This window comes from Sus scrofa, chromosome 8, assembly GCF_054392235.1.
Source record: "Sus scrofa isolate SSC_HxYL_T2T_F1_AM1 chromosome 8, Sscrofa_HxYL_maternal_Yorkshire_Landrace_v2.0, whole genome shotgun sequence".
NCBI lineage: Eukaryota > Metazoa > Chordata > Mammalia > Artiodactyla > Suidae > Sus > Sus scrofa.
Window position 1 is genome coordinate 6,139,331 of NC_139390.1, and position 13,664 is coordinate 6,152,994.

The following is a 13,664-nucleotide window of genomic DNA, read 5'->3' on the forward strand; positions in this document are numbered from 1 at the left end:
AGAGTTAATCAGGCAAGGAAAACATTATTCAAGACCACTGCTCTAGTAGTTAAGACTATTAAATAGGGGAGAGAAATTGAGCTCAACTTGAATAAAATGGGGGCAGCCAACTCTAAAGTGGAGGTATTCTCACTAACCTGGCTTAGAAAGATTCTTGCTAAAACTGGGGTCAACAGGCCAAAGACAAGGTCTGTTTAAGAGCACTCAGAATAGACGGACTATAGTTGGGTCAAGAAGGGAAACTTTATCAGTGTCACTGTTTCCTCTGCCTCAGGAACTGACTTAGCACACGACCTACACCACCTCTGTCTATGTGTTTAATGCCCTGCCTCCTATGAGTATGTGGGGGGACGAATTGAGAGTGTGTGGTGGGTGGGGGTTGGTAAGAAGCCTGTAGTGCTTGGTGCACACGTTTAGCTCAATAGCTCTGTCTTAGGAAATGTGCCTTAGATGTTTGCTCCAGTACAGCCTCAGTTGGTAACAGATGATAATTTGATCGCCGTTCCAGAGTGGCTGTACCTGTTTTTCATTCCTACCAATGATGCAGGGGAGTTCCACCTGCTCTGCAAACTTGCCAGTTCTCGGTAGTGTTCATTCTTTCACTTTTTTTTTTTCTGTTATTTGGATTGAGTAATTTCTATCGGTCTATCCATAAGTTCACTGTTCCTTTCTTTTGTCAGCTGTATTCTGCTAGTAATGCTCTATAGTAAATTTTAAATTTCAGTTATTGCATTTTTTTCAGTTCTAAATTTTTAATTTCTGGAAATTGGTTTATTTGCTGAGAACTATCTTTTTATTCATTTCTAGAGTGTTTTCTCTCCCTTCACAGAACATGTCTATAACAGTTATTTTAAAGGAGCTACATAAAATCTGGGTCATTTGTGAGTTGACATCTGTTGATTGTTATTTCCCTTGAGTGCTGTCAAGGTTTTCCTGGCTCCTCGCATGTCAAGTAATTTTGAATTATATCTTGGACATTTTGAATATTATGCTATGAAGCTCTGTGTCCTAGTAAAGCTTTCTGGATAATTTTCTTAAACTAGTCAATCAACCTGGTTATGTTCAGACTGCAAGTCCAGACCCACAGTCTGTGGACAGTGTTTTCAATTTCAGTTTAGTTTTCAAAGCCTTTGTGTGCTATTTGCTCCACCCATGACCAGTCTGGACCCACATGGTGGTCTATCTTGCACTGCAGTTCTCAGCTTTTTTTTCTCTATTGTTCCGCTCAGTTTCCTGATGTGGAGGTCGGGGTGAGGCCATACTGAGATTCAGAGTATCCCTGTCTTCAGCTGGCTCCTCATTGTGATTCCCCTATAATAACCAGTTTCCAGTTGCCACTTCTGATATTTTGGCTAGAAATGTAAGGATTTAGCTTCCCCAGTGTGAGCTTCACTACTGGACTTGTATTTGGGGCAAAACATAGCAGAAAAAACAGAAAGAAAATACAATGGGTACTTCCCCCACGATCTTCTGTCCACAGAGACTCATTCTGCCAGTTCCTCTTACCAGAGAGAATAGTTTTTCTTTGATTTTTTTTTTGTGTGTATTTATGTAGCCACTACTACTGCCCCCATCAAAGCTTCATGGCTGAGGCTTATATTGGCGCACACACACACACACACACACACACACACACACACACACACAGGGAGGGATTTTTACTTTTTTAAAGTCCACTGCATTCTTTTCCCCTTGTTGTCACCACTCCTGTGCCTCTGGCCAGATAGAGAGGGTTTCTCTTCGAGCTTTTTCTGTTGACATTTATCGGGCTATGACAACATGACCAGTCGCAGAATGTACACTGTAGTTATCACGAGTATTTCCTCACTTTGTTATGAGCACGATTGTGTTTCTCTCTATTGATCTAACAGCATCTTTGTTTTCTGTCTCCTCTTATATCCTTACCATGGAACACCAAATGTATCAGCTTTGTAACATAGTATTTAAGTAGTGTTGGCTTCACATCATAGCATTTAAGTTATGGGGTCAAGGAGAAGAGTAAACATCACTCAGATTTTACCTCCTCTCCTGGGAAAGGGGCTAGTGAGTTATTGGTGGTACACAGGATCGTTGTATCAGGTTAGGTAGCATTATGACCATGTTATTGTCTCTTTGGGGTTTGAGTGCAATTTAAAGAGATGCATATGGGTGTCAGGTTGATAAGGGGTGGATTTGCAATGCTTGATTTTGTGAGTGAATTTGCCTGGATCATGGGGTGCCCAGCTTGCTGGTTAAACATTAAGTCTGGGTGTATCTGTGAGGGTACTTCTGCCCCTGAAGTGGTAGATTGAGTAAAGCCTCCTGCCCTCCCCAGTGGGGGTGGGCGTCCCAAGAGAGCTGAAAGGCAGAGGAAGGGAGGTTTGCTCCCGGCCTGACTGCTGGCCTGGGACACGGGGCTCCTGTCCTTGGCCTGGAGCCCACCCACGCCATCAGTGCTCCTGTTCTCAGGCCTTCAGACCTGCAGTAGAACTCACACCACTGGTCCTCCTGGTTCTCAAGCCTTTGGCTTTCTTGGGTCTCCGGGCTGCAGATGGAAGGTTGTGGGATTTCTCAGCTTCCATAGTTGTGTGAATCAATTTCTCATGATAAATCATATATATATTATTTATATATAAAGTGTACATATTTCTATACATACATATAGATAGATATGTGTATGGATATGTCAGGAGACACGTTTCTACAATCTTTTCTTAGCCTTTTTGCTTCTATTTTCTATGCTGAAAAGTTCATCTTCTCCTACTTTACTTTATCCCATCTTCCTGCTTGGAAAACAGTCACAGTGCTGGTGAAGGACTTCAGCTTAAGCACAAAGACCTAAAGGCATAAGTTATTCATGGGGTCAGCTGAATGAGGACGGAATGCGTTGGTCTAGGCACCCAGGACCTGCGCAGATTGGCACGCCCTTTGCACAAGCATGATATGTCCTCTAAAGAATAAGAGGAAGATGAGCCTCATGGCCCCAAGGGGTTTATGAGGGGTCGTTAGCAGGAAATGCATTAGCAGGGAGAACCGAGGTGCAAACCTAGGCACACCAGGGTTGCTGCAGATAGGCACACAGTCTGCAGAAGCACAACGATGATTCTCTAGATGCTATGCATAGATAGCTGATGCCAAGCTTCCTCAATGCTAAAGGTCAGAATAAAAGCTTAACCAGCTATCTACTATGTGGCTTTTAAAATGATAAAAAACTATTCTGCACCTACAGCCCCCTCTTCACTTGATGTAAACCTAAAGAGCACAATAAAAGCAGTGTGGTTTCTTGAGGCAGTGCTCTTGGTTCCTGAGACCTTGCGTCCCCTGGTTCCCACCTTTACTTAAGATAAATGTCTCTGTGTCTTGTTTTATGTTAACTTTCTCTTAAGTTTCACAGCACCCGTTCTTTAGCCCTCACCTGCTGAGCTGGTCTCAGCATGGATATATATGCATATATGATTTCATGTGTATATGAAATTTTCCTGTTCCCCTGGAGAAACCTGGTACTTTATCTTTCAGATAAATCTCCTCTAGGATTGGCAAACATAAAGCATATGCGATACTCTCACTCCTACACCCGTGCCAGACATCACTAATCAATCACAACATTCTTTCTCTTAGCTTCAGACTCATTTCGGTTTTTTTTGGCTGTGCCTCTGGCATGCGGAAATTCCCAGGCCAGGGATGGAACATGAGCTACAGCAGTGACAACACTGACTCTTTAACTGCTAGACCACCAGGGAACTCCCAGAATCATTCTTAACATCCTTTTGCTTGTTTGTTTTTTGTTACACGGAGTTCAGTTTGTGGGCTCTGCCTCAGCTCCTGGGAAAGTGCTCCTTACATCTGCCTCTCTGGGTCTTCCACATGCCGATCCCCTTTCTACACCCGCTGAGCACCGCTGATCTTCACGCAGAGGTGAAGATGTTTCCTGGGCTCCATGGGGGGGACAGCCTGGGAGAGACTGTGCCTGGAGGGAGGCGGGTATCTGCTGGTATCAGCTTCTCCTGAGCCTGCAACCCACAAGGCAGAGCCAAAGATTGGAAATAGACATTTATTAGGAGCTGTGAAAACCTGCACCCAGGACCAAAGCCGAGGGTCCTTGGAGGCTTCAGGATCCAGGTTGAGGGCAGCTCAAGACTGCTTCTGGGGGAGCTGGGGTTGGGAACCTCAGTCTGGATTTCCAGTCCATTGACTCCTCTCTCAGACCAGTCCTTTGAGAAAGCATTCAAGGAGTTCCTGTTGTGGCTCAGTGGGTTAAGGACCCGATAGTGGCCACGAGGACACAGGTTCGATCCCAGGCCTTGCTCAGTGGGTTAAGGATCCAGTGTTGCTGCAAGCTGTGTGTAGGTCACAGTTTTGGCTCGGATCTGGCGCTGCTGTGGCTGTGGTGTAGGCCAGCAGCTGCAGTTCTGATTCAACCCCTAGCCCAGGAACTTTCATAGGCCGCAGGTGCAGCTGTAAAAAGAAAAATAATAATAATAACAACATTTTAAAAGGAAGAAAAAAAAAAAAGAAAGCATTCAAATGCTTTCTCCCCAGTTTCACTTTGAAACCACGGCTGAGTCATGAAGGAGGCAGGCCATGGTGTCTGCAGAATGCTGGGTCCCCTGAACCATCTAGTGATCCTCTCCAGCTTCCAGAAGAGTTGGGGGGATTCTGCAGTGACTTAACCCCAGATGGCTGCCACGGTAGATTAGCAAAGGTCTACGTTTCAATACTTAATAACGTTAAACTTGCAGGGGAATCTTTGGTTTCCTAAAATGACAGGATCATCCATTCAGACAATCCTGTTTTGGATACAGTTCTCCAGCGTGGAAGAGGAGTCCGCTTCAGGCCTTCCGTTCCTTTTATCATCAGTTACAGTGGAGCCAGTTTTCTCCTCTGGCGGGTAGGCCTTGTTCCTTTTGGCAAATGCCTGGCTGATTTCTGCATGGGTTCTGTTTTGGGTCTCGGGCAGGACAAAATAAAAATAGACGGCACCTGCAAAGCAGACTGCAGCAAAGACGAGGAAACTGTAGGTGTCCAGACTTTTCTGTGGGGAGGCAGAGACCAAAACCATCAGAAAGACAATCACTACACAGGCTGTGAACCATCTCTGGGGAGATTTTTTAAAAATTAGTTTCCCAGGACTTCCCATTGTGGCACAGCAGAAATGAATCCGACTAGTATCCATGAGGATGCAGGTTCGATCCCTGGCCTCGCTCAGTGGGTTGGGGATCCAGCGTTGCCGTAAGCTGCGGTGTAGATCGCAGACGCGGCTGGGATCCTGCATTGCTGTGGCTGTGGTGTAGGCTGATGGCTACAGGTCTGATTAGACTCCCTGCTTGGGAACCTCCATATGCCATGGGTGCGGCCCTGAAAAACAAAACAAAACAAAACAAAACATTTCCCACTCATAGATCAATATTCCTGGACAAAACACAGCATTGTGAGGCTGGCTTGATACAGGCCAAAGTGACTTAAAAATGTCTTCATGGGAGTTCCCGTCATGGCGCAGTGGTTAGCGAATCTGACTAGGAACCATGAGGTTGCGGGTTCGGTCCCTGCCCTTGCTAAGTGGGTTTAATCCGGCGTCGCCGTGAGCTGTAGTGTAGGTTGCAGACGTGGCTTGGATCCCGAGTTGCTGTGGCTCTGGCGTAGGCCGGTGGCTACAGCTCTGATTCGACCCCTAGCCTGGGAACCTCCATATGCCGCGGGAGCGACCCAAAGAAATAGCAAAAAGACAAAAAAAAAAAAGAAAGTCTTCATGAAATGATCCTACATGAGGCACAGATAAATCAGCTTCAAGCCTTGGTGAAGAGGAGGAAACATCAGTCTTATTTATTTTGAAAAGTAGGTGTATAAAAACGAATCATCGTAAAAGCAGAATTCACTACTTGCTGAGTATTATCCAAAGGTCCTATTTCATACCATTAATCACATTCTCCCTTGCCCACAAGGTACACATGAGAAAAGTGTGATGCCAAAAGGGAAGTGAAATTCCCCAGTGCCGAAGAAAAATACGGAGCATAGACTAAGTCAAGATGACACCATTTTTTTCTAATATGCAAAAGATGTAAGTCACTGATTGCAGCTCTGATGCAGTTTCATACACATAAGAGAGACTAGAAAAGAGAATAACGTTGAATACAATCACTCTATTTTATGCATCCTAATTATAGCACCGTGTGCCTAGACTAGAATGCCTCTGCTGACTGTACCTGACCTTGAGCTTCTCTGTGATTCTGTCACCTCTGTACCTCCTGTCCTGTCCAATGCCTGGATCATAGTAGTTACTCAATAAACATCTGTCAAGTAGAAGACTTTATAGGTTCCAGCTGTCAAGGCTGTGCCTTTTTCATTCAACAAACAATTACTGATTCAAAGATAAGGAGACACTTTTTTTTTTTTTTTTTTTTTGGTCTTTTTACCTTTTTCTTGAGCCGCTCCTGAGGCATATGGAGGTTCCCAGGCTAGGGATCTAATTGGAGCTGTAGCCACCGGCCTACACCAGAGGCACAGCAACTCAGGATCCGAGCTGCGTCTATGACCCACACCACAGCTCACGGCAACGCCGGATCCTTAACCCACTGAGCAAGGCCAGGGATCGAACCCGAAACCTCATGGTTCCTAGTCGGATTTGTTAACCACTGCGCCACAACGGGAACTCCAAGGAGACACTGTTTTTGAATGCTACCTCCCAAGAAATAATATCTTGATTTTAGTCAATCCCATGCTATTATTTGATTTGGCAAAGAGCATCTGTACATGTACACTGAGCCACGGCGGGAACTCCAGTTTGTTTTTTTTTAAGAAAGGCATTCATACAGGGGTCAAATCATAAAGAAAACCAAGAGAAGGATTAGCACAAAAGTCCCTGCTAGGGATCAGGAAGAGGTGCCTGGGGCATTGATTGCAATGGCTTGAGATGGCTAAGTACACTAATTTTTCCCCACTGCTTTTATATATAATGCATCCTATAATTGTAATAGCAAAATTATTCTCTTTGTAAATATAATGCAGTTCATACTCTTTTGCATATGATGTGTTATACATATGGAAAATATATTTATGTATATAAATATTTATTTATATATAACAAGTGTAAAACATTAAATTTAATAAATGTAATAATTTTAATATATTTATATTTAATATTTATTTTTTTGGCTATGCCCATGGCATGCAGAAGTTCCCAGGCCAGGGATCAAACCCCCGCCACAGCAGTGACAATGCCGGATCCTTAACCTGCTAGGCCAGTAGGGAACTCCTATAAATATCTGTTTAATAGTATAAATGAAAGACCCTAAACCCAAAGAGTAATTCACTCAGGGTGAACAAGAATCCTAAGGAGTTTTATGAATAGAAAGCTCTGAAGTTGGCGTCAAATATAAGAACTTTAGTTAAAAGAAAAAAAAATCTTCCAGGACACAGGGATCAGCTCCCAGGTGGTTCGGCTGAGGCCCTGTGTGGAAGTGAAGGCAGGACCCTGGGGTGCTGAGGGTCTCCTGGGAGCCTCAGGGGGAACAGAAGTAGTAGAGACGGAGTTCCCGTCGTGGCTCAGCTGTAATGAACCTGACTAGTATCCATGAGGTTGCGGGTTCAACACCTGGCCTTGCTCCGTGGATTAAGGATCCGGCCTTGCCAAAAGCTGTGGTGTAGGTTGCGGATGCGGCTTGGATCCCGCATTGCTGTGGCTGTGGTGTAGGCCAGGAGCCATAGCCCTGATTCGACCGCCAGCCTGGGAACCTCCATAGGCCGCAGGTGCAGCCCTAAGAAGCAGCAGCAGATGTGCCATCAGATGCAGGTGTCGGGCCCGCTCATCCAGTAAACTTCCTTCTCCAATTTAGTAACTGCTCTAAGCCACAGTTGCGGCCTTTTTCCAAAAACACCCCCTTTGTGCTCCTAGAAGGATCACGCACATGCTCCACAGTCTCTCACGCAGAGAACAAATTTTCTTTTGAGAGTCTACTGTGCCACCAAGTTCTGCTACAAAGATAAGCAAGTTTTGGCAAAGCGCCACTTTTAGGAGAAAGTCTTTGATGTGAAAGAGAAATCTCAGCTTTCTTCGGCTCCCGTTTATCAGAATTAGGCGGAAACACAGCCGCTCTTTGGAGCTGCCAGCTTCCCTGAAGTACTGTGCCCGGGAGGAAGCTGAAGCTGTGCGTTCTGACAGATCAGTCCTGGGTTCCCGCGCGTGCCAGCCTTAAGGGGGGAGGGGCACGGGGACTGCCTAGAAGTCACAAAAAGCCACAGGCTCTGGAGGTAACAAAGTTACATCACGAAAAGCCACACGCTCCAGGAGTAACAAAGTTACAGCCTGCTGCAATTCTGGGTTTGATTTAGAAGTAGCCATTCAATCAGATTATCAACCGCAGAAAGCCTTCTGAGTTGGAATGAATGATGCCTGCCGTAGTGGCCACGTTCCCCAGAAGAACTGGCAGAAGTTCTCCTGCTGACTTTCCTCAGGACCTGCCGCCGCCTCCTTACCTTTCATACTAGGTCCAAGCAGGTCCACGATCTGATCTATCCTGTGCAAGTCACTGTCTGCGAGTCAGCTGAGTCAGTGACCTCCCAGCTCTCGTCCCCTGGGGATAGGTGCACGTGTCACCCTCTCTGGCTCCCAAGAACTCACCACAGTATCTGGCATAGATACTTTTCTTTTTTCTTTTGCCTTTTTAGGGCCACACTTAACGCAAGTTCCCAGGCTAGGGGTTGAATCCGTGTTTCAGCTCCCTGCCTAGCCACAGCCACAGTGGATCCAAGATGCATCTGTGATCTAATGGCAACACCAGATCCTTAACCCAGTGAGCAAGGCCAGGGATTGAACCCACATCCTCATGGATACTAGTTGGGTTCTTAACTTGCTGAGCCACAACAGAAACTCCCGAAGTCACCTCGCCCGAAAAACTTTCTCCCTCTCTGTCTTTGCGACAGACTTCACCCTAAAACTTTTTTTTAGAAGATACGCAACTTTTTATCAAGGAGGCATCTGCGTGCAGTAACTTGCCAGATCTTAGGTGTAGAGTAACTTACAGGTCTTAAGTGAAGAGTCCAGTGGAGTTGGAGAAAAGCATACCCTGTGTAACGAACACCTCTATTAAGGTGTGGAATATTTCCACCACTCCAGAAAGTTCTTTGTACCATTTTTCTAGTCAACACTCCCCACTCTGCCCCCAACACACACAGAATTAACCACCCTTCTGGTTTCTGTCACCTTAGCATCCATTTTTCCAGCCCCAGTCCTGTATCTAGGTCCCGCCAGGCAGCTAAGGAGGTCTTTTAAAAGCACAATGCGGATCAAGTCTTAAAATCATGCAGTGGCTTCCCGGAGTCCCTCTGATAAAACCCCAAGTTCCTATCATGGCTTCAATGCCCGGAGGGATGGGGCCTCGGCTCACTGTCCTCTGGCCCGATGACCTGCAGTTCTCTCAGTCCTTGGATGCCTGCTCTGCACCTGCTCAGGGCTTTTGCCAGCATCTTCTGTCTCCCTGCCAGGCCTCGCCTCCACCCCCACCCCATGCAGGTACTTCCTCCATCTCAGCTTAGAAGGTCCCTGTACTGGTCCGCCATTCACTTCCTTGCCCGAAAAACAAACCACACCTGTCCCACGAGAGTCGTGTCTGTTCTTCCTGAGATGTGAGGGCAGGTTGTGTCTTTTGTTCACTGTCTCATCTCCTGGGCCCAGCACCACGCTGGCATCACCAGAGACGGAGCAGGTGAAAGAGGCGCTCTTCCTCGGAGGATCACCCGGCCCATCCAGAGAGGCGAGCGAGGGCGGTTTTGCTTGCTTTTAGAGCCACCACCCCAGATCTGCGTCAGCCTGCCCTCTCCCTTTGCATAGGCATTGGGGATGTGACCCAAACGTTTTCACGTTGAGAAGACTCATCTTCTCCCTTCTAGATTTTGCTGAATTCCAAAGGAGTTTTATGACTCCAGTGGAATCAAGCGGGCATACATTTGCATGCAGACAGGGGTGTGAGTGCACGTAGCTTATCTGGGAGGTGATCCTGGGAGCACTGGTGGGGGAGTGATTGAGGTGGGGTTATGGTGACCACCTGTCCCAGGCTGCCCTGGACCAAGGGGTTTTCTGGGATGTGGGACTTCCAGGGCCAGTCCTAGGCAAACTGGGATGACTGATCTCCCGGATAGGAACAGTGTGGTGGGTAGAAGCATATTCTTCCCAAAAGATATGTGGAGGTCCCCCGGGGCACCTGTGAATCTGGCATCATCTGGAAAGAGTCTTTGCAGATAGAGTCAAGTTAAGATGAGGCCATTAAATCTACTCACAGGTCTCCTTATGAAAAGAGACCTGGACTCACAGCCAGGAGGAAGGCCATAGCATGATGGAAGAAGCAAATGGAGTGATAGAGCCGCCAGCCAAGGAACCACCCAGAACCAAGAGAAGGCCATGGAACGAATCCTTCCTCACAGCCTTCAGAAGGGACCAGTGTGCTGACCTTGACTTTGTACTCCTAGCCTCCAGAACTGTGAGAGGATGTGCTTCTATTGTTCTAAGCCGCTAGGTTTGTGGGGCTGTGTTATGGTAACTCTAGGAAACCAAGACTGAAGGAGATGCGTCCAACTGGAGCTCGGGCCTCTTCCTCTGGGAGAGGGGACACTGCAGAGTTGCCCCCACACATGCAAGAAGGAGGGAGCCGGGGCTTATCTTCCAACAGATGAGAAAACTGAGGCTTGGAGAGCTTAGGAAGGCAGCCCGGGCCCCTCTGCTCATGAGGGGGATACAGTGCGGATTTGATGCCTATGCCATGTTCACAGCCTTGTTGGCCCAGAGGGACAGTTCTCCTTTCTGAAGACGTTCAGGCTCCTTGCAGGCCTGTTTGGGATTGGGTGGCATTTGCCACGGACACATTTTGGAATAAGAGAAAGGACCAAAAAGATGCTTGAGCAACAGTGGTTGGGTGGCTATTATGGGCTGAACTGTGCAAGAGTCATACGTTGACACCCGAACCCCCAGTATCTCAGAGGCGCTGTATTTGGAGAGAGGGTCTTCGAAGAGGTGACAGGGTAAAACGAGGTCATCTGGGTGGGCCCTTACCCAAGATGATGTGTTTTCTTGTAAGAGGAGGCGGCTAGGGCCAGACACGCATACGAGGAGACCACCAGCCAAGAGCTTTGTCAGACTTTCAGCCTCCAGAATTGTGAGAAAACACATTTCTTTTGTTTAAGCTCTCTGGTCTGTGGTACTTCGTCATGGGAACCCTAGGAGAGGAATACAGGGGCTCTTGACTGTGGCTGAGATGATGTCCAGAAGGGCTGTAGCATGGAAGTCCTTCATTTACAGGGTCTACAGCAAGCAGAAGCTGATCCCAGGGGTGAAGGATGCCACTTGGAACCTAGAAGTCCTGCCCACCCTTCTCTAAGGCCTTCATCACTGCCAGCCCCAGCCCCAGGAGCCTGGCCCTCTCCCCTGGCAAGCTCCCATCCAGAAAGGAAATTGAACCATCATGCGTTCCCTGGCTTGAGTCAGGAGGCTGACATTTCCCCAAGTCTAAATGTGACCACCTGACAGGTGTCTCCATCAGGGAGACACCTGTCAACAGTCGTATCTTCAACGTTCCTCTCAACCATGTGAGAATGCGGGGGTGGGGCACCCCCAGGGTGTCTAAAAACCCAGAGACCCTGGGGGTGCCCCAGTGGGCAGGAACTCGCCTTCCAGAGGGAATCTGCCTTAAAAATGCCCACGGGCATGAGGAAATGCTCCTAATCTCGTGCAGGGAAGAGAGGCAACATGCAAAACAGAAAAAGTGGTTCTAATTTTTATAGATATGAAAAATTACACATACTTGGAGGAAAGGAAGTTTAAAGCCTTGCGTCCCTGTGTTACCAGTTAGGCTTCCTGTTCTGGGAACGGCCCCTTCTTATTCCTGGTTCCTAGAGGGACTCTTGTCTTTTTATCATTGACTCACAGGAGGCTCTTGCTGCTTGGGTGTTAATCCCTGATCAGTTTGAGAGGTTACGCTTGGCTTATCTCACCCTGTTGTCTGCAGCACCCTTGACTTTGCTGTTTCTCATTGGGAAGAAGCCCTTCATTTTGACACAGCTGGGTCCGTCCCTTCTCTCCCCACTGTCTATGCTTTTAAGGGTCTTATTTTTTCCCAGCCTGGGTCACAGAGATACCTTCCTACTTCACCTTCTGTTTGATTTCTAGTTTTACTTTTCACATTTCCTTCATGAATCCATCAGAACCATCTTATACATTTTTATCTGTTTAGTCCCTATTCCTTTTTAAGTTTGAAAGTTTTTGCTTACACAGAGGGTTCAATGGGTAAAACTATTAAAAGTTGCCAACCTATAACATGCCCGCCATATACATAGGAAGGAAGAAGGGACTGGATATTTTTGAAAGGCTCTGTACTGCTGAACTTCTGAACGGTGAAGCCCATGTCACATCCATGGCTATCCTTCCTGGGAACAAACTGGCTGTCCATTAGCGCTGCAACTGGGAAAGGAAAGCAAAGACCTGGGCTGAAGGTCAAGTTCAAGGAGGAAATAAGGCCATCAAGTGGGTGTCCCATGGAGCCCTGCTCTTACGAATGAAATCTTTCTCCTCTTGATGATGCCAGTGGCCTGGTTAAATTGTGGAATTCTTCTGTGGACCAGTTCAGAGGTACCTGTGCCATGAGTTCAACTTTGAAGGCAGCACTGCTGATTGGCTGACACTGGTCTATAACCACAGGTGATGAAGACCAAGGGTGTGTGTGCTGCCCTGACAGCAAGGTGGCTGTCACCAGCTTGGCTGTCTGCCCAGCTGGGATGATGTGTCCGGCCCTCGGCTGTCTCATGAGAGATCCTTCCCCCAACTCTGCAAAGTGGATTCACTCTGTTTCTGACTGCTGCCCCTCCTTGGCCATCATCCTAATCCAAGCCCAAGCATCCTTTCTCCTGCAGGTGACACACAGCCCCAGCTACCAGCTCTCCCTGCCCACAGCTGGTCTCCCCGAGTCCAGTCTCCAAGCAGCCAGAAGGGTCTTCCCCACACACAAACCCAGCCCCCCTTTCCCTGCTTAGTAGCCATCACTGCTAATACTTCACCCCCCATGAGATCCCGCTGGCTTTTGGGGATGTGCTCTGTTAACCCAGAGTGCTCCAGTAGAGGGCGCTCTGCAGTTGGAATTCCCCTGGCTCCTCCAGGCTACCTGCCTACATCCCTTCTACGACCGCAGACATTGCCAGGCAAGGTCAAGGTCAAGATCAAGGTCAAGAGGTCCCTCTCTGACATGGGACCCATGTCTCTCTCCAGCCCTCGCCCCATAATCTGAACCCTGTGACTCCCAGGGAAGGGATCTGAGACCTGCCTTCTATGCCTTTTTGGCCACTTGTCTTTTTGTCACGCCCATACTTCTCCCTGCATTGTCCCGAATCCCCAAACCCAAGGCTATAAAGAGGGGTGCCCCTGCCCCTCTCATGACACTGGTGCCCTGATACGTCTGAGAGGAAACAGTTGCTCTGGATGTTCTCAGACAGGGGGGCACCAGACGTGTCACTGGTGCCTGGTGGGACCTCAGCTGTGTGGACGGCCTCCTGGCCCTGAGCCCTTAAACCAGGCTGAGCCCCCACTGGCCTTATTCCCCTGCACCCAGCCAGGCTCTCAGCATCTCTGGAGCTGACTTCTCTGTGAAATCACCCTGATGGTGTGTGGACGCATGTCTACATGGGGTGACGGTCTCAGCACGAGGCTCCTG

General features: G+C 47.8%; 1 protein-coding gene across 8 annotated transcripts in view; it reads right to left on the reverse strand.

Annotated features, from left to right (window-relative positions):
* Nucleotides 1–13,664, reverse strand: part of SLC2A9 (solute carrier family 2 member 9) — a 204,529-nt gene that overhangs the window by 12,859 nt on the left and 178,006 nt on the right. For 6 of the 8 annotated variants that reach the window (XM_084973832.1, XM_084973839.1, XM_084973833.1 and 3 more), the window contains one exon: nucleotides 3,739–5,011. The exons of the other annotated variants lie outside the window; for them this stretch is intronic. In XM_084973832.1, coding sequence (XP_084829958.1) covers nucleotides 4,757–5,011 — 255 coding nt within the window. In that variant the 3' untranslated portion in view covers nucleotides 3,739–4,756. Of the gene's footprint in view, nucleotides 1–3,738; nucleotides 5,012–13,664 lie in introns of those variants that run through there. 8 annotated transcript variants of the gene reach the window in all.